General features: G+C 54.0%; 1 protein-coding gene across 3 annotated transcripts in view; it reads right to left on the bottom strand.

Moving 5' to 3' along the window:
* AGAP3 (ArfGAP with GTPase domain, ankyrin repeat and PH domain 3) overlaps window positions 1-20,740 on the bottom strand; it is a 148,589-nt gene that overhangs the window by 75,834 nt on the left and 52,015 nt on the right. For all 3 annotated transcript variants that reach the window (XM_074842602.1, XM_074842609.1, XM_074842594.1), the window contains exons 2-7: window positions 17,958-18,016; window positions 12,187-12,274; window positions 11,920-12,005; window positions 11,461-11,602; window positions 9,427-9,561; window positions 2,409-2,536 (exon numbers count right to left, since the gene is read on the bottom strand). In XM_074842602.1, the coding sequence (XP_074698703.1) occupies window positions 2,409-2,536; window positions 9,427-9,561; window positions 11,461-11,602; window positions 11,920-12,005; window positions 12,187-12,274; window positions 17,958-18,016 (638 nt within the window). The remainder of the gene's footprint in view (window positions 1-2,408; window positions 2,537-9,426; window positions 9,562-11,460; window positions 11,603-11,919; window positions 12,006-12,186; window positions 12,275-17,957; window positions 18,017-20,740) is intronic.

The following is a 20,740-nucleotide window of genomic DNA, read 5'->3' as shown; positions in this document are numbered from 1 at the left end:
CTTAGAAAGGCCTCACAGTTAGCTGCAATTTCCTGTTAGCTGCATTATTTCCCTTTAACAGCTCTGGTTTCCCACCAGAACTACCTAGGTCCCTCCAGCAAAGCTCCAGGAGCACAGCAAGGTACCGAGAGTAAAGGTCCTGCCTCAGAGCCAAGGAGCCAGCATCCACCTCTACACAGACGTCGGCTGCAAACCAGGCTGAAAGCTACTCTGCAGGAAGGAAAGGAAAGTAGGGAGGTTTCCAAGCAAAAATCTCTAACAAACCTCATGACATGCAGATAGAAACCTCTTTTGATGCCCAACTTTGCTTCCCCATGGCCAGTCTTAAACCCACCCCTTTTGTTCTAGCACCTTCTTTTCTTAAAAAGTTCTTTCCTTTCACAGCTGTGTGTTTTGGAGGTCAGGTCTGGACCATTTCAGCCTTCATTTTCCTCAGCTAAACAAGCCAAGTGCTTAACTTCCTCTTGTGTTAGGGTCTTTTTTCCCTCCCACCTGCTTTTTGCTGTTCCTACACCCGTTTCAGTGCATACTTATTTACACGAGCGACTGGAATCAGACTGAGGAGTATGGTACCCCCATACCCCTCACACAGGGACCACGTTTTTAGCTTCACTACAAACACATTGCCCAGTACAGCAAGTGCCGTTAGTACGTATTTGTTAGGACCCTTTTCTCATGCTTTGGACGTTGAAAAAAAAATATTAAGCAAGCGTTCAGCTCCTCCCTAAGGAACGCTGCCCTTGGCCATCTTCCACCCCACTCCCCCTTTCAGTACAGACTGCCTCTCCTTCCCAAACAGTCTCTGTTTGCAATTTGTCTGCTCATAAAATCCTCAAATTACCAGAGACACTCAAATCTGCGTTTTTCCTGGACTTTGCTCTCCACCTTGGCTGCTTCTTATTAAACTTCTCAAAAAGCACCCATACCCAGAGATACTGCAGGGCACGGTACAGCTGTGTAAGTTTTGCAAGCAGCTGTGCTCACTCTGCTCGTATCCCAAGCAAGCTCTGCTCAGAAAGCAATGCAGCTTCATCCGGCAGGCTATTTGCTTGCACACAGAGACTTCACCTGAACTTGCTGGTGTCCAGGTGACCTGAAGCACCAGGAAGCTGGCGCAGGTCTCTGCAAAAATCTCTGCACAACTACTTGCAGTCCAGCTTAAGAAGCCTATACAGTCGGGTATAAATTTCATGGGAGTACTTAAAAATTCTTTAGGTAAGGGTCCAACCAGTGGCTGCAGGCACCACTCAGGTTTGTTACAGGAAAGATCTCCCCTGTGGTGGTGGACCAGAAGTCCTCCCGGGGCCTGAGAGGCTCAGATACACCCTGAGGTTCAAAGCCAATCCCCTTATAAAAAAAAAAGTGTCAGTCTGGCGGAATTTTCTTTGCTTCACATTTTCTTCAGTTTTACATGCTCCTCAGAGTCCTTAGCTACTCTCTTCCTCAAAAACTGTTTCAAGCGCTGCTCAGTGCTGAGGCAGCCGAGGGCCTCTCAGCTGCTCCGGCTATGCCGTATCCCATCTTCCATAAACCCAGCTGCTACACTTGCTGTTCCTCAGTCTGGCAGCACCTTGCCAGACAGACAGATTTCCTGAAGCCCTTGCTACAGATCCTGTGATTTCATATGCCAGATGCTTCAGAGCTGGAATCTGTTGGCTTGACTGCCCCTGAGGAGCAGCAGAGCCCAGTATCTCACCTTCCTCAACACAGAGCCAGCTCAGTGTTTATGTGGGTGCTGGAAACTGCAGCAAAGCCCTAATGAAATTAGGTAGCTGCCTAATCTCCTTCACCAGCCACTCACCATAGCGGCCTGCTTGGCTTCCTGACCTGCCCCTCCTGCATCAGTTCTGCTTCTCCAGAGTCACAGAACAAACACCTCCGGCTTCACCATCTTCCCAACAGCTAAGGCTGTGCCAGAAGAACAGCACAGAGCCCTTCCTCTGGCAGAGGGGAGGAGAAACCTCCTTCTCCTCTGTGTTGCTCCTTCAATTTACCACTGAATTCACCCCTCCCCAAATACAGCCCCTAAGAAGTCCACCTGTACACGCATGGAAGACCTTCCAGGGGAGCAGGACTGTGGGCAGCCGTGTCCCCCCAGGCTCACCTGCCTGGCCAGGCCCAGATCTCCTTCTGCTCTGCCCAGGAGCTTCCCTGTGGACTGCTTGCGGCTCTGCCACCATCTCTGGAGACCACGAGCCAGACCACACGGTTTAGACAGGAAGCCTGCCCTCAGGGCAAGCACCAAGCTGTTCTGGGCTATGGGTGACAACCACTCTGCTCCTTCCAAGTGCTACTCCAGGGCCGTAGCGCGAGTCTCAGGCTAGGCTAAATGCCCTGTGTATCGAGTGAACTGAGGGGGTGTGGAGAAGCATGTGGGGTCCCTGGCTTTCCCTGTTGCCGTTTCCCACCTGGTTGATGTGAACAGAAGGAATGGAGGCTGCAGAGACAGACGAATGGCTGGGTGAATTGGGCAGGGACTTGCAGGGGCCGATGGAAAGCTGCTGTTTCTTCCGTAGAGCCACCACCTTCTGAGCCACTGGAAGAAGGGAGAAAGGGACACGGTCAGAGTCCAGAAAGCAACTTTCTCCACCCATGGATTTCTGCAGGGGTTCAGCAAGACCCTTTCTCCGACTAATGCCAACATCTGGGGCTCAAACTGCGCCACCCTGTGTTAACAGGGAGGATTTCTGCAGAACACCCGAACTCACAGTCCCCACTGCAACTCCGCTGCAAGGGACAGCGTTTGCCTGTGGCTGTTCCAGCAAGCAGCAGGGCAGGCTTCCCATGCCAAGTCCCCAAAGGCCACCCCCTTGGGTCTCACACAGAGCAGTGGCTTCATGTGGACACCAAGAAGCCACCCAGAGCCCTGGGCTGCTGCAGAAGAATCCCCGGGCAGCCAGTCACGTCTTGGTCACCCCTCACAGCAGCTACAGGAGCCAGTTACCGAACTGAATAGCCTGGGCAATGCCACCTCCATCGGTCTGGGCCCTCACGACCCTCACGGTCTCCAGGTGTTAGAAAAACTAATGTGAGGAACAACTCTCCCAGTTCCTGTGACCTCACTGCCTGATGCCAACAGCCCAAAATTGCATTTCAACCTTCCCAGTCTCCTACCTTTTCTGGGAATAAACGTCTTGAGCATGACAGCAAACAAGCTTGGCTGTTGGGGAATAAAACACATCACCATTCCTCATTTTCTCTTGCACACTGGCCAGGTCCCCCCATCATCACAGAAGGAGAAACCTTTCAGGTGAACACGACTGAAGGCACTGGGAACATCACACATCCAACCTGGCACGTCTCATATTGCCATAAAAGAGCTGCCACATTCCCATTCCAGAAAGATAGAAGATGTTGCACCACACATGTGGTGTGACTGAATCCATTTGGAAAAGTCAGATGTCGACATTAACTGCAAAATCCTGCCACCTCACAGCCACAGTGCCACATCCCATACAGAGAGAGACGAAGGCCTATTGGGCAACAGCTGCTACCTGCTTGTCTGATAAAGCTGGGAGCCTGTCCAGACTCCCAAGCTAAATATTAGTCCCATAAATAGCAGGAAGCCCTCCTACACTCACCAAACGGACCATATGAACCTGCTGGTTTTTCCAGCTCTCCTCCCCTCCACCCTCTCCTCTGGCCAGCTTCATCGTTGCGTGAACCACCTCTCCTTCAAACACTGGCCAGGCACATTGCGAGCTCCGGCACCTCAGGGGCCAGAAAGGATTCAGAAAAACTCCTTATCAACTGCTGTCCTGGGCAAAAGAGCCTGGCAGAGGTTCTACCTTGTCACTCACCCTGTAACACCAGTGGTAACAACGGAATTAATCATGAGGCCAGGTAGACCACACCGGTGGTGATAAAATCTCACCAACCCTTTACTGAGGTATCTTGAGGTGGCCTTTACGCTTCTGCTCGCCAGGCAGAGGTTATTCCACTTCCTGAACATCAGCCAGACTTTTTCAAGGATAATTTCTGTCATCCCTTAAGCCAGTCTCTGGGATCATTCGCTTATCACGATTTCTTCGGTCGCCACGTGCAGCTCTGTGATGTACAACCAATGAGCCCTGCCCTGTTCACAGAAGCTCTGTCCACATACATTGCTTGGCACCCATTTGCCACATGTCATAGGAGGTGCTGCTGCGAGTATTAGCACTTGAGCATCACACAGTATTTTAAAGCATACCACAGCACCCTGTCCTAGATGTTCTGGAGAAATCCCTCCACGGACACCGCCAGGAATGGTCAGCTCTGGGAGGAGTATCTGGACAGAGAGGAAGAGCACATGAAGGTCCCCAGCGATGCGCCAAGGACGCTACAGAAAACACCTTGGGGTGGGGTGGTACCTTATGGAGTCACAGGGCCTTGCACACCCCCCTGCCCACAAACTCTCGGTCTCTCTGCTGAAATGCTCCTACCAAACCCTTCCTCAGAAGCATCACTCACTGTCCTGGAAGACGTGGCAACGCTGTCGATCACCCTGACAGCCAGCAACAAACTCACCCCCGAGCAGGAGGGACACTTGCTGCTCAGCCGTTCCACTCAGGGTGCAGAAATACAAACAACTGCCTAGGCAGGAGAGCCAGAACCACCCTTGGGCTTTCAAGCTGAAGTCCAAGTCTGCAGCCCAAGGGCCGAGGGGGAATGACAGGAGAGCAACAATACGGCCAGCACATCAGCAGCAGGTTCTGGTGGCTGTGAGAGGAGGGTGCCTCGCACCGTGGGCTGTCCTCTCCGGTGGGCAGGGCCGGTGGCAGGAGAAGAGCGCTCACCCTGGAGTGATGCTGCAGAAATGATGCTGGAGAAGTCACCCGCAGCATCGGGCAGCATGTCCCTCCTGTGCCCTTCCAGGATCAGGCCTGGGTCATTCTTCCTCTTCAGGAACAACACTGAGGTAATCACTGCCAAGGGGCTCTTGACAATTTGCTCTCTAACCTCTGCCTGGTATAGAAATATCCTTAAAATGAGGCATCCCCACACCAATGGCTTCTTGCTATTGCCCTGGCATCCTCTAAACCCTACGAGACTTCTGCATACAGGAGCTCTGTGAAGGCAATTTTGAGAAGAAAGCCCTTTAGCCGTACCTCTCTAGAGCCAAAAGTCAGAAGGCACATTCAGTGCCAGCCTCCCACCTCGCTGGGGGCTCTGCTGTGAGTGAGGGGACCACACCGACCCTCCCCTCAGAGTGGGTTCACTCTTGGTGAAGTTCTGCAACTGCAGTTGGTGTCTGCCAGGCACTGGACACTGCAGCATGCAGCCCAGCCTGTGTCACTCTTCCTGCTTGTGCCAGGCTCCTCTCCTCGCGGTACCTGAAGCCACAGGCAGCCTGTCTCATCTTTTCACGGAAGCAGTTACTGTGACAACATCTGGTGCTGGATGCAACTTGGAAAGGATGAGAGAAGTGCAGTTCCCACACAGCAAACAGCATTTCCAGAGGGGGGGTTTGTCAGGCTGTACATGAAAAACCAGCAAAGTTACCCCTTTTCTGAATGCCATGCATCCTTTTCACAGTGACCTTCAGAAGCCTGACTACCCAGAGAAAGCCTTCACCACTCCAAAAGATTCAACACAACTACAGTAGTATGTGGCCTAGATCCCTGCACAACACAACCACAAACAGCTTCAGCCCAAATACCCAGGCACTGCTCGAGGAATGGAGGAAGGGTCTCTGCTGCACCCGCCTGAGCAGCAAGGAGGGCACCACAACAGCTGGAGCCAGCCAATTCTTGGAGAACCTCTGAACAGTCAGTGAACGTGAAGATCTGAAGTTCTCCTTCTCAGAGCTTCCGCCCTGCACAGCAGCATCACGCGCAGACCGTGGGGCATTTGCAGAGACAGCAGCTTGGGAAGGAAGAGTGCTAGCCTCAGCCTCCGACTGAATACCAAGAGGAAGGATGGTCGCTCCCACAACCTGTCATGCTAGACCAGCATGACATTAAACTGCTGTCCAAAAAGGTCAGTGACTGCTTGTTTTTAGACAAGAGAGTGGCCTAAAAGGGCTCTCTGGGAACAGAGGTACAGCATATGTTCTGCACAGCACGGACAAGCAAGCAAACCTTGGCAATGAAAGCAAGGACCGCAGCTTAGTGAAGTCTTCCCATTGCTGCTGTGGAAAAACAACATCTTCCCCTGCCTGCATGGGGCAGGTTTGCCACGATCTGGGCTGAGCAATTCGTCTTGGAGAAACCACGTAAAGATGAGGTCTGGTTGGAAAGTGAATCACCACGCGGGGTAAGCTCCTCACACAATCCCTGACTGCCAGCACTCCACCAGATCCCGAGACAGATGCACTGAGACGCAGCAGCGCTCACTGGGAAAAACCTCTTACCCACTCTGAAAACACCTCATCCCGTCAGGGCAGTTCATCTGGAACTGGATCCTGGAAGTCCCTGAACAGCTCTCCGATGCCAGCAACGTCTGGAGCCAGCGTGCTGGGCTCCGCTCTCCTCAGCTCCTTGCCAGCACCTCAGCAGCACCCGCGTAGCGCTGCGGTTGACCGGGCAGGTGAGAGCACGGAGTACCTGGGATTTACTCCAGCTCTCCTACAAGATGGTGGGTCCCTCTGCTCCATCTGCAACCCCCAATTATGGCACTGCTTCCTCCAGAGCTCCCAGCAGCATGCTCAGCCAGGGCGCAGATACCGGCAAGACTGCGCTGGCCGGCACGCAGCCTGGCATGCAGAGGCAGCCTGCTGCAGGAAATGCCCAGGGAACCACAGCAACGCAGGCAGCTCCTGCGTACGCAGACTCAGAGGCCAGAGGGATCTCTCCATTTTCCAGGCTGACCTGTGTATACCACCAGCCAATAAACTTCACCCAGCCTACGCTGCACCAGCCATCCAGGTTCGTGGCGAGTGTCTTCCACAAAGGTCTGGATTTGGAGAAAGTACAAGAGATGCAGAATACAGCACTTAGCTGCACATTCCTTCCAACAGCTAATGAAAAGAGGGCTACTAATAAAAAGTAGTAAGGTTTCCTCAAAATTTTAATTTTACTTAACTTTTTACTTAACACTTAGAAGCAAGGATTCTTTAAAATTTTATTTCAACTGGCTTTGGCTTCGAGCATTAACTCTGCTAGCCTGCAGAGTCTTAGTATCTGTGATTTTGTCCCCATGTAGAGACGCTTATATTTTAGGTATGTGAGATGCTTATATTTTAGTCAAGTCACCCCTCAATCATATTTTTGATTTATTAAATGGATAAGCTCTTTTAGTCTCTCACTATCAGGTATTTTTTCCCAGATTGGGTTTTGCAGTTGAGGGGTTTTTTTAATCTTCTCGGTTTCTCTGGGTCCTTTTGACACCCGAGTTTGACAACACCCAGCAACAGTCCTCCTGCTGTCCTGTATGAAGGCAAGAATCCACTCCGACTTCCACTCAGTGCTCCCCTGCTTACTCGTCCAGAGACAGTGTCAGCCCTCCTGGCAGGGTGGCCCACGCTCCTTGCTCCAGACAGCATCAGCATTTGCCCAGACTGACATCATTTTTGGTTGAATAGTCTCTGATTCGCACACTCCTTGGGGTCTTCTGGATTTCCTCAGCCTCACTGCTCCTCACACGGACAAACTTGCTCCCTTGCATCCTTCCCAGCCACACATACAGGCCGTGAGTAAGTCCAGACCAAAGATGAAGCATGGCACTTTGCAGGCGCTCACCCTTGAGCCTTCCAGCAGCAGCTCAAGGTCTCCCACCAAGCTTTGCTAAGCAGCGCTAGTGCTAGAAGCTGAGTCCCGGTCTCACACGAGAGCTTTCATCTCACACATTGCACTGCTTAAAGTTGTGTTGTCTGTGCTCCCAAGGTCAACAAAGAGAAAAAAAATAACCCCAGAGCACAATTCACTTCACCTTGAGACAAAAAAGCATGAGAAGCAGCCTAGCAAACAGCAGCACCTAATCCTGCCGTGCCTTCCCCAGCCCCTTCCCAAACCCACCAGCTGCTAATCCTCAGCATACCGTCCTTCGGAGAAGGGACACAGCAGAACTGATTTGAAGGAAGAAGCTGAACGAACCTGGTGACACACAGTGCCAAACGCTTTCCAGAAGCTGGGATCAGCTGTGCACACAGCCCACCTGCTGCTGCTCTCTCCAGACGTGCTCTGCAAACTGCCCAGTCGGTTTAGCAGATCCTCCCCTTCCAGGTCTGCTGCAGTAGTCACTACCCTCAACTATTCCCAGCTGTTGCTCCCCACCATTCCTCCATTACTCAGGAGGAGAAGGAAGAAGGAGAGACTTACAAGCAACCCGCCCAACAGAGTTGCCCCAGTTTCCCCAGGAACACCGAACCCACGCAGAGGCTGCTGGATGCTGAGGGGTTCCCTGTCCGGGTCAGTTTGGAAGGTCACGCTCCGGGATGCCTTCTCAGACTGTCTCAGAGGGGGACCAGCAGCAGGAGGGAGGAACATCTCTACATGCTTCAGCATCAGAAAAGCGACCCTCAGCCCCGCAACAGGAGATTGCTGGAAGGTCACAGACTAATTAATGCAGGGGAAGGAGGATCACCAGCTCCAGCTCAGAGGATGAAGGAGGCACTTGAAGCCGATGACAGGCTCAGTCCTGTGTCTTGCCCTCAGCCCATCTCACTGTGCCACAAGGAACTAAACTGGATTTTTGCCTTCAGGCAGTCCTGCTGCACTGTGATTTCCAAACTTTCCTCCAGGCACCTGTTCCACTTGCAAACACTAACAGCACAGCTCTCCTCCCCTCCAAAAGCAACTCTGTCCTGCCCGGCCTCTCCGCTCTGCGCAGACGCATTGAACACAGATCCCCTGCTGCACTCCAGGTAGAGAAAGGGGACAGGGGAATATGCAGTCCCATTAAAGGGCAGGGTCCCAGTTTATTTCAGCAGACTGCAAACTCCTAGTACATGGTGTAGGTTCCCTCTCCCACCTACAGCATCCCTGTCACACAGGCCCCTCTCCCAGTCCGAGCTGAAACACTCTCCCACATGCTGTTCCCATGAGGAACAGCTGCCCCATCTGGCCACTCCGTTCCTGCTCCCCTACCTCCAGCACCCAAACGTTCTGCTGTGCTTCCTCCACGACAGGCAATCAAAGCCCTCTCTGCAGCCTCCCGAGTCCTCTGCAGGCTCACATAACTGCTGTGCTGCACAGGCCCACCACAGGGACAAAACCATCCCCTGCAGCCTCTCTGCTCCCTGGAACACTCCCCTGCAAGGAAGGCAGGAGAAAGGCGCTGCCCGGCCCTGCTCTGCAGTCCCTCGTGCACATCCACGCGCCACACACAGGAATCGTTCCACACCAGGCCAGGTCTGTGTCTGTAAAGCAACAGCACAGCACGCAAATGTGTGCCTAACTGCCTTGGCCTCATGGCAGCACGCTGTTCTAACTGAGCCAGCGGCCTAGGTAGTGTAAACCCCTTCTGCTGCCCTGTCTTGCCCGGACACCCTCCACCGGCTGCTGTTACCATCCTGGAAGACTCTCTCCACGTTCAGTCCGTAGGTGGCACAGGTCTCGTAGTATGTGCAGCGCTTCAAATCGTTGGAAAGCTTTCGCGCCCGAGAATCGTCAATGACCCGGGGGTTCGTGGCGCTGATGGCATCTGGAAACCAAAAGGGAGAGAAGGTTACAAAGCAAGCACCCGTGTCCCGTCTCTCCACACGTCCCAGGGCATGCTCCTGGCCTCCCTTCCTCCCTTCACACACTGAGATAGCCACCTTCATACTACACCCCCCCTCCTATAAATGCCTTAGAGAACCAAGTCCCGTGTTTGCAGAAAAATGGATTTGTTAAATGAACCTTTTTAAATGAAGCAGTTTTTAAATGAACCTTACACAACTCTCCTAACCATCCAGCCACTGATGTTTCTGAAGACAGAGGGCAGAAACCAGTGGAAGGTGTGGCTGGCAAGGCAAGGCAGCCCCAGCTGCAACGTAAAATGGATTAGCCAGTCTCAATCATTTTAGGTCTCACAGCCATACCCTACATGTTAAAGAATCAAAAGGGAGAAATCATCCTCAGTTAACTGGGAAAGATGGCTCTGCTAGGATGTACTCACAGTTGAGGCCTTGGTGGACAACACTAAAAAATAGGCTTAATTTGTATTCCAGATGGCTGCCTTTCCAAGAGGAATCAGACTCCTTGAAGACATGCCAGCGACAAGCAAGGGCTGTAGATGAAGCCTCTCAGGAGACAAAGGAGCACTGGGACTCACACAGTTAAGTCCTCCTCGAACTCCTCGACCTCACCTGGCTCTAAGTCTGGGCCAACAACCATCACTGGCCCCTCTGCCACTCTTCCCTGCTCCTAAGCATCCACAGCATGGGCCTGCAACCCCACCCCAGGCCTGAACCAAGATCACTCAGTCCTAAAATTAATTCCACAGTCTTTAAATATCCAGAGTTTAACAACTTTGTTCTACTCAATCTGGGGTGCAGAGCACACACCCCTGTGACTCTCCTCCCGCTGTCACCGCCTGTCTTCCCAGCCTCAGAGTTTATTCTTGGCCAGGAACGGGCTGCACTGCTCAGGAACTGGGTCCTGGCAAGACATTTTTCCCTTGCATCCTCCACCCTCCTGCTCCTGCTCCCTGCTGTCACCCTTACAGCCAGACAACTTCTGCAGCCCCAGGCTCCCTCCTGCCTGTGCTTCACCATCTACAGGCAGGAAGGACAGTTGTTTCTGAAGAAGCAATGTCCTTGTTGCTGCCCCTCCCCAGGCACCCGCAGCAAGGCTTTCGGAGGTCAGGCCGCCTCTGACACATGTGCCAGGCAGGAATCTGGCTCAAGGGCTGCCCTCTCTCCCGGCAGCCCCTCTCCATCGGCAGCTCCTTGCCCAGGCACTCCTGGGGTGCCCAGCCAGAGCTCCAGGCGCCACATCTCCTGTCTCCTCTGCTGCCCACACCCACCGGCAACCTCAGCTGTGGTTTCGTGACCCTTACAGCCTCCATCCCAGTCCCCAGCCCTGCAGGGGAGAGGAGGGGGAGGGCAGTTCTGGGTTGCTGCTGCTCTTCCCCACATCCAGGTGCACTGGCAGCACCTCAGGGGGAGACAGTGCTCCACAGCTCAGGCCTCTTCGCGGGGTGCTGGAAGCAAGTTGCCATCCCCCCAAAACCTTGCCTGCTGCAGCTCGCCCCCAGAGGACGAAGGCCAAGGCACCAGCAGAAAACCCTCCTGCCCAGGCCCTGACTCCTGCCTGCACCTGGCTGCTGCAGGCAGAACGGAAGAAGGCAGGCAACGCCAGCGGGTTTGGGCATTTTGAAGAGGAAAGTGGCTTCTAAAAAGAAGGCAGCTCTGCAGGAAAGCTGAGATGGTCCGAGAAGGAATTACTCCACTCTTCCAGGGCCCCAGATCCTCAGCATCACTCCGTGTCATAGATGGCTTACAGGCCGGGATCCCCGACACACTGGCAGGGCTAGCACCCCGCGCTCTCTTGCCAGTGTGGACACGTCACCAGTGCTCCTGACCGAGGCAGGGAGGAAGCCCGGCCGCCCCGCTCTCACCCTGCGTGCCCACCAGCACCATCGGCACCTCCGCTGTGTTCCGGTAGCTGCAGAGCCGCAGGTAGTAGTTGTAGACTGTCTGGAAGCTGATCTCGTCCTCCAGGCTGAACACAAACACCACAGCATCGACCCAGGCAGCAAACTGAGGGAGATACACCAGCCGTTACAGCCCAGACAAGCATCCCAGAGCCCCGTGCCCAGCAAGTGCAGCCCCATGGCGTGTGGGGGGTGCTGAGGCTGGTCTCAGCCCAGCACATGCCCCAGCCCCTGCAGAACAAGCTCCCCGGCACCGCGGGGGGGTCCTGGGGTCAACAGTCACCATAGGGGGGGCCCCTCCTCAGGCCTCGCAGTCTCACGTTCTCCCACGACCAGGCTCCCAAGAGGCAGCCAGGTCGGAGCCCTCCAATCCCTCTGGCAGGATGGGGTGTGAAGGGACCGCAGGAGGTATGGGCCTCCTACCTGGAGCTCAGGGGGGCCCCCTTCATCTCGGATCAGCAGCAAGTAACTCTGACCATCCACTACAATCTCCTTCTTAAATCGGCCACCTTGGGAAGAGAGCAAAGCAGCAGGTCAGGTGCATGGGGAGGGGAGGAAGCAGAGGAAACCCCTAACAAAGGTCAGGGGAGGCTGCAGAGCCCTGCGGCAGCGGCAGATGAGGTGCAGAGACGGAGGTCACCTTTAGAGCCAGGGAGACCACCCCCCGGCACCCTGGGAACCAGACCTTACCCTCCGGAGACTCCTCCTGCACGTAGGTGCCGGTCAGGTAGCGGTGCACAAGGGCCGACTTGCCGCTGGACAGGTTCCCCACAATGCCCTGAAACAGAGGCGCACGTCACCCGCTGCACGCGCGTCTCCCTCGACACGAGGCCACCCCTGCGAGGCCACAGCACTGGTTACCGGCAGCAGAGGCGGTCACAGGAGGGTACAGGGGATGGCACAACCCAGCTGGTACTCGGTGAGAAGCCTGAAGGCGTTCGCTGGTCTCCGTTGGGCAAAGAGCAGCAGGCACTGGGGCACAGCCGCCCAGACGGAGGGCGGTGAGGACCCTCGCTCTCCCCAAAACAGGCGCAGCCCCGTTGTTAGCTCTTCCCACAGCCCTCCCGAGCCACAGTCAACTCGGAAAAAAAACTCTTCTCCCAGCCCATGCGCCCCAAATTTTGGGGCATTACGGCTCTCAACAGCACCTGCCACATGAGGACGAGAGCAGAGACTGGCCATGCGTTCGGTACAGCTGCTGCTTCTGATACCAGCAGCGAGGCACGGTGCCTGCTCCTTGCTGTGGCAGCGATGCCACTGTAGCGGAGTGCACGTTTCCCGGTGGAGCTGGCTGTGCTGCCTACACAGAAAGACACCCAGAACCAGTTTTTAACCGAGCTGAAAAATAAAGATACCTAGCACTGATTTTTAACTGGGTTAAAACACGCTAGGCTGGGGGGTCTGTCAGTTTGGATCATGCTAAAAATTTGCGACAAAATGAACGTAGCTGTCCCGGGATGGGTCAGCCAAACAACACAGTTCTCCCTAATGTCAGCATTTTCCTGAGGGTTTAAAAAACCTCCAGGGCTTGCAGGTGGCCCTGTCTGCTGATGGGAGGGCAGTCCTGGGGTGAAGGGGCATCTTCTGCCATCCTGGCAAAAACCCTAGTTCTGACTGGTCAGCTTATATCCCCCAGCTATCCCCCACATCCACGGGGACGACGCAGCTTGTGGAGCAGGCTCTGGCACTACTGAGCATCCCGCTCCGTGCTCCTCCAGCCTCAGCTGTGCATTGCTCTGGCGGAGCTGGAGTAGAAACGCCAGCACGATGCAGAAGTGCCTCTCACCCGCAGCGTGCTCTTCTACCTCTTCCCCATGCCCCAGGAGCCAGAAACACCGTTCCTAACCCACTTCTTACCCAGGCGTTGCACTTCCAAACCCTGGCTGGTGAAGGTGGGCAAGCTCTTACCACGCTTTTGAAGGCATTCTCCTTCTCTGTCCCCAAGATTAATCAGGATGGATTGTGGGGACTTGCTGTTTCACCAGGATTTAAGATGTCCACCACATCTACCAGACAAAAGACATCCCCGTGCAGGCCTCCCAACAGAGCCGCTGAACTTCTGGAAAATCCAACATCCCCTGCACGTCCACAGCTGCTTCACAGCAAATGCACAGGGATACCAAAGCCTTTGGCAGCGCGGTTCTGACCTCGCACCCTTCCTAAACCCACCACTGGACCAGACCACGAGATTCACTGGGCGCGTGCGGAGTACCCGCACTGGCTGGAAATACCAGAGTCTCTGCGGAGGTGCTCACACGGACCCAGTGGGTGTTATTTCTGCACAGGGAGTGCCAGGCAGAAGTACAGTACCTTTGTGACGAAAATTTCAAGCAGGCACACAGCACTGAAAAGTGTTCATGAAAACAGCATGTACCCACAGAGCCCATCCCCGCCGCAGCCACCCTGCACTGCTCCTCTGACACCGTCTGTGCGACGGTGGAGCAAAAGGAATCGAGAAGCAGCAGTCCAGCCCAACGCTTGTTTGCAGCGCTGTTTTTCCAAGCTGCAGGTCTGCAGTACAGCCGCACGCACAGCCCCACCAGCACCGAAAGACGTGGGGGATGAGGAGGCAGGAGCGGCTGGGAACATTAAATCTGCCTCTGCTGTCGAAGAGAAGTTTATGGTGGATCTTTTCCAGGCAAAGGGATGAGCTCGGTGAGTGAGTCACCACCAGGCAGGTTCTCCAGCTTTCAGCCAGGTGCTCGAAAGCTCCCACTACACCCGGTCCTGCCCTGGGCTGTCCACACGCTCCTGGTGAGAGGCGAAGACGCAGCAGCCCCGCAGTGGTGAGCATTCAGCAGGAAACCCGTCCAGTCTGCCCGCACCTCTCACACCCACGCCACACGGAGCCAGCGAGCAGCGGGACCAGGGCAACCAGGAGCCCAGGACTAGGAAGTGCAGATCAACGTGCTCCCACGGGCATGCCCGGGCTGAACGCATCACTGCCAGGCCTGTCACCCACAACGGTAATTACAGATCATACGCAGCGCGTTTAGACAGATGAGAACATGTACCAGACTGCAAACCTCACAGGTAACGCACACATGCTTCTGGAGCCAAGCGATCTACCGAGATGTAAGGGCTACACGAACACTGCAGCCTGTGTTCTGAACAAAGGTGACACCCTGTCACGCTCTGGCCAAGCCCTCCCCGCTGCTGCCACGCTTCGACGGCGGCGTGAGCAGTCTGGGATATAAAGAGGTGGAGACAGAAAAAAAACCTGTGGAGGCCAGCGTGCAGAGCGGGCAGCTCAGCTCTGCGCCCAGGCTAGCCGCAGCTCTGGTCTCTGGAGAAAAGGCAAAACAGAGCGGCTCCCCAAGGCCACCTGGCAGCTAGAGATTCAACACTCCAACAATATTTAGCTCTCTAAAACTTGGATGGAGGCTGCATTTACATTTTGTTTGCTTACTACCAAAATCCTGACCTACATCTTGCTGAAATATGCTTCTGCTTTGTCTCATCCTCATCTGGGGTTATAAACAAGCTCACACAGAACTGGCAGTCTTGGGGAACATAACCCCTTAGAGGCAGCAAACCAAAGTCGAAGGTGGTGTGTAGGCACCGTGGAAAACTCTGTCTCAAGACATATTGGGAGCACAAGGGGGTGAAGCCTGCCTCTGTGCTGGCCAGGGAAGGGCTGGTATTGCCCAGTATTGGGTCTGGGGGACGAGTCCCCGCCACAGGCATCATTTTTGCCTTTCCCACAGGGAAGGCAAGGTTTGCAGGAACTGCTGCCTTTTCTCAGGCACAGACTCCTCTCAGCCTGTAGCAGATGGAGGAAGCTCCAGGATAAAATTGAGGTAGGAAAAACTACTGAGCAGAACTTAAATACATCAAGCTATTAAAAAACCTTACAGAAAGTACACTGACCGCTTGTGGTGCAAATGGGAACATGAGCAGGGAAGAAAGCACTAAGATCCTTACCTCCTGCACGAGGGGTAAGGGAAACAGTTCGTTGCCACAGAAGGAGGGACATGGCCTGCAGTCAAAGCTTTATGTGTCATGAAACAGAAGCCCCCCACGAGTCCGCAGCTTTCCTTACACGCAGAATTATGAACCTTGATTCACAAGATCAGTGTAGGTCTCTCCTGGGGACAAGGACTGGCAGATCAGAGACAGAGCGGGTGCTTCGTGCAAGCTCTCCCATCACAAACAGTGTGCTCTGCCATTTTTCAGGACGCTGCTTTTGCCCTGTCAAAAGACAAGGATGTCTTTTGGTTTCAGACACATTTTTCACCAGGGTGAAGCTCGGTGAAGCATCGGAGCAGCAGGACCGAGGACCAAAGACCAACCTCTACAGAGACCTGGGGAGAAGAGCTGGGCCTAGCAACGGCCAGGGACGGCGAGACGGGAGCTGAGGGCAGAGCAGCACTGCAGCTCTGGCACACCCCCGGGGCAGCCAGGGCCACAGCAGTGCCGAGCAGGACGGACACCTCAGACACGCACCTGAAAGCTCAGGACCTGCCCAGCTTTCCTCATCCTTGCTGACTGCCAGCCCAGACCCAGCAGTGTACCCAGGTGGCCAAGAAGGCCAATGGCATCCTGGCTTGGATCAGCAATAGCGTGGCCAGCAGGGACAGGGAAGGGATCTTACCCCTGGACTCGGCACTGGTGAGGCTGCACCTCGATTACTGGGTTCAGTTTTGGGCCCCTCACTACAAAAAGGACATTGAATGACTCGAGCGTGTCCAGAGAAGGGCAACGAAGCTGGTGCAGGGTCTGGAGCACAGGTCTGATGGGGAGCGGCTGAGGGAACTGGGGGTGTTTAGTCTGGAGAAGAGGAGGCTGAGGGGAGACCTCATCACCCTCTACAACTACCTGAAAGGAGGGTGCAGAGAGGGGGGATGAGTCTCTTGAACCAAGGAACAAGCGATAGGACAAGAGGGAATGGTCTCAAGCTGCGCCAGGGAAGGTTTAGACTGGCTATTAGGAAGTATTTCTTTCCAGAAGGGGTTGTTGGGCGTTGGAATGGGCTGCCCAGGGCAGGGGTGGAGTCCCCATCCCTGGAGGGGTTGAAGAGTCGGGTTGACCCAGCGCTGAGGGATCTGGTGGAGTTGAGAATGATCAGTGTGAGGTTAATGGTTGGACTGGATGATCTTCAAGGTCTTTTCCAACCGAGATCATTCTGTGATTCTGTGAGGAGCAGCTCTGTCGCTATGCGATGTCCTTCCCTTTGCAGCTGCAGAAAGAAATCCCGGACAACCACCCCAACTCCCAGAGGTCTGCCTGCCCAAGCACAGGGTCCCCCCCACAGTCGGCTGCTGCAGCGTAACCCCAGAGACGTGACAGAAGGGGCTTCAGCCCAGCAAGGCCAGGACTGAACCAGGACTCTGAAAGGCCTCCAGGCTTTTAGGAAGAGCTGCATCAGCCAGATGAAACCCCGGAGCAACAGAGATCCCTGGAGGTCATGGAAAACATGGGAAAAGGATTGTGTTAACTGAGGAAGAACTAAAAGCTTTAGGTTTGTTTAGCTTGCAGCACTGTTCTGCAGCCTGCAGACTGTTAAAATGTCAAAAGGCAATACACAGAATAGCTGCAAGAATATTTTCGAACACACATTTTACAAGCCAAACAAAGAAATTAATATTCAAAGTTTGTTTTAATTTTTACTTAACTGCAGGTAAGAAAAATGTGACAGCATGGTACTGGTATGTTTTGCAAAAAGGCTTCTTGTTTCTCAGATTAAGATTGAAAAAAATTAATCTTGAAAGGGCTGAAGGGAGACATGCCAACAGTCTTCAAAGGGAGTTACGGGCTGCCACGGAGAGCGCAAGAAGAGCGGAACAGTGAAACAGATGGCCGAGGTCCCTGAGAACAGCCAGACAGACACTTGGAAGTGTCTGCGGCATCCTGCCCGCCCCGACGTCCCTTCCAGTGCCACCCCAGTGCTCGCAGCACGGCTGCCGAGGGTGCCTTTCCATGAACGCCCCAACCAGCCCACGAGCTCATCGCCACCACCAAGGAGGTCCCGCTTCGTCGCTTGCCCCAGGCATAGCTTCTGCCCCTCATGCTCACCAGCCAGCTCAGCTTGAGCCGAACACCCTGTGTCCTCCTGCACCACTGACCCATGCCGGCTCACGACAGCCCTGGCAAGCTGGTGAGCAGCCATCAGTGACGGCAGGCCACGGGGAACGTCTCCCATCTCAGAGGTGATGAAGTCTGGTAACAGTGTGCCCTGGGAAACCCGCCCCGCGCAGACAACTGGAGAAGCTTCATCCCCTTTGTTTGGCTGAACAAAGCCAGAGGGGACAGGTCCTTTCGACCTTCACATCCAAGTGCTATCACAGCGTAGCCCTGGCCTTCCCCCAGCATGATGTCAGCCCCAGCTCCTCTCTCCCCTCCATGAGGCTGAAGCCCCTACACATTTCCAGCCAGTCACATTAAAACAAGGGGTTTTCTTAGGGATTTGCAGAAGCACCAGAGAACCAGGGGTATGGGAGGCACGAGCCGTGAGTACTCACCACCTTCAGCTCAGGCACCGAGCGACTCAGGGTCCATTCCTGGCTGTTCACAAACGAATCTGCAGAAGAAAGAGAAGAAATCATCAGGTCACCGCGGCGTCCCTTGAGATCCTAACAAGGATCCTGCCATGCTCTTCCTGCTCCCTCCAGCCAGATTTATGGCTCTTCACTCCCTTCCACCTCGTCTAGAGACACGAAGTTGCAGGAGGGCTCGACGCTGCCCATGCCCATGCCCAGGTCTGCAGTCAGAGCTCCGGATGGAAAGAACCGGTTGAGCTGAGGGCAGCACAGAGCCCACACACTGCAGGCTGGAGACCCTCCCTCCTGCCCTGCCAAAAAGCCCTACAGCATCCCCCACATGTAAGCACCACAAACTAGACACCTTTGGGGGGGGCACATGCTGTGAAGGACCCCAGAACCGAGGGCACATAGTGGCAAAAGCATTGGCCTAAGCACTGCAGTCAGGCTACAACAGCAGTGTGTCGTACACAGTGCAGATAAAGAGCTGAAGGCACACTATAATCTATGTTCATGATTGAAAGTGAACACAATTAATTATGTGCACGTTATGCAATTTGCAGAACATTGTACTAGGCTTAAGAAGGATGTAACAATCAGGCACGGCTTTGAGCGGCACAGGAAACACCCTCTCTCCTGCCACAGAAACGACAAAAGCTTCATTTACATCCAAACAATCTCCAGGAGTGGATCAAACAACAGACTTCCCAAATAAAACCAGGCTCACTGGAGGAGGAGCAAGAGCAAGAGAACACCTTGAATATCAGAAGTAGCCACTCCTAACAAAACCGGAGTCCTTCATTTGCCTTGGATGAGGAAGCACATCCTCCACCCAAAACCAGATGGCTACAGGGTAGGGGGCCGAAACAAAAGAGCAGCACTTGCTGTATGTTAATAGCATAAAAATAATAAAGGATTTTTGGAGACCAGAAACCTGTGGGAGCACTGCTTCTTTAAGAACCTGTAATAAACTTGCCAAATTCGCTGCCACAGACCGTTGCAGAAATGGAAATCTCAGACGGGTTCAAAAAGGGAAGAGGTGGCTCCTCGAGACCCAAGGGCGGGCAGAGACTGAACACGCCAGCCTGGGCCCCGCCGCTGCTCAGCCGTCAGCCCAGGCCGAAGGGGAGGGTGGCTCTAGCCCCGACCCTGCGGCGGCCGCCGGCACAGGAGCTGCGAGCTGCCCTTCCTGCCCCAGCAGCTGCGCCCGGCAGCCCCGACCGACCCCACCACCGCACTGGCACTGGCGGCGGTGCAAGTCCCAGCTCTCAGTCTGTGCTGGCGCTGCCCAAACCAGCCGGACAAGCTGGCGGCCGCGGGTCTCTGCTGAGTAGGTGCTTCCTCTGGGGCCGCGCCAAGCACCGCAGGCTGAAACCAGGGCAGTGCAGGAGATGCCGCCAGACCCGGGCAGGATGACAGGGCAACGTCAGCCCTGCCAGAAGCCAGTCAATGACTATCCTCGCTCCATTTTATGTTCCTGCCCTCCTAACGCCCGACGGAAGGCTGGACACACAACGGTCGCAACCCTTCCTCCATCTCCTTGTCTCATCTCTCCCTACCTCACCCGGGCAAGCGGTGGGAGATGCGCAGCCCAAGCTGCGTGGCAAAGAGCCTGCTCCTGCTGCTCGTGGCCAGAGGGCTTGCAGGGGCCCTGCCCTTTGTGCCTGCATGTCCACACACTGCTCAGCATGCATGAGGGGAAGAACAGATGATTCCCCACCATGCCGTTATCATGGCACCCGGTGCAGCCATCGGCACCCACAGGCCACAGCGCATTTTTTCACTGTGTCAAAAAAAAGGTAAGAATACAGTGCTCACACCCAGGGCTTACCATTCATATACTAATTTAATAACACTTGTTTTCCAGAAGTTACAGACAAATAAAACCCAAGTCTGATGCAGTAACACAAGGCTATTTATAAGCATCAAGCAGGTTCTTAAGAGGAACCATTTCATCATGGTCTCTATCTTTCACCTATCCCTTGTTTTTTTTAGGCAGAGGTAAAATCTTTATTAAAACAACTAATAAGTCAAGAGGAAAATGATAATTTCTCGAGGTAACCGCACACCTGTATTTCCAACTGCATTACCTGGTCTAAAAAAAGCTGTCACCTCCACCTATAACTTCTGCTCTGCTTAGTCCCCTTGTCAATTAACTGTGATGGTTAAAGCACCATCAGTACTTTCTCCTTTACTGGCATTCCCTCCCTCCAGATTACGTGAGGCAGCATACCTGCACTGTTTCACTATATATACCTTGTTCTTGAACTACAAAAACGTGGCAAAAACAGAGCAGGTTTTTCGAGAGGTTCTGAGTGGAGCACAAGGTAAATGCGCTTGCTGACTTGGCCTTAAGAAAGAAAGGAGAGGCAGAGAGAGGCCTGGAGAGGGCAGGCTGTACTCTTCTCTTTCTGTTCTCAAATGCTAAGGATAGAGAAACTGCCCAAATTTTTGCTAGTTGCCTCCTTTGCTAATCATTCTAACAGATCTTTGTTTTTTAACCAAGGTTCAGGAGTTCATTAGCAACAGTTTGACTTTTTACTTGCTGCGAAGGCCTCCGAGTAAATCTTAACACAAATAACTGTGACACAATGCCAGTTTAACTACATCCAGCCATCCAACACATTAAATTATTAACTATCATTAGCGTGCTTAACGTACAACCCGCGCACCTCCGCTTGTCAACCAGCTCCCAACGTGTGCCGAGTCTGAATTTTAGCCCAGGCCACCAGCCAGCCCTGGCAATGGGCCTGGCACCATCAGCA

This window comes from Strix aluco, chromosome 1, assembly GCF_031877795.1.
Source record: "Strix aluco isolate bStrAlu1 chromosome 1, bStrAlu1.hap1, whole genome shotgun sequence".
NCBI classification, from domain to species: domain Eukaryota; kingdom Metazoa; phylum Chordata; class Aves; order Strigiformes; family Strigidae; genus Strix; species Strix aluco.
This window is presented reverse-complemented; position numbering and strand designations above follow the sequence as displayed.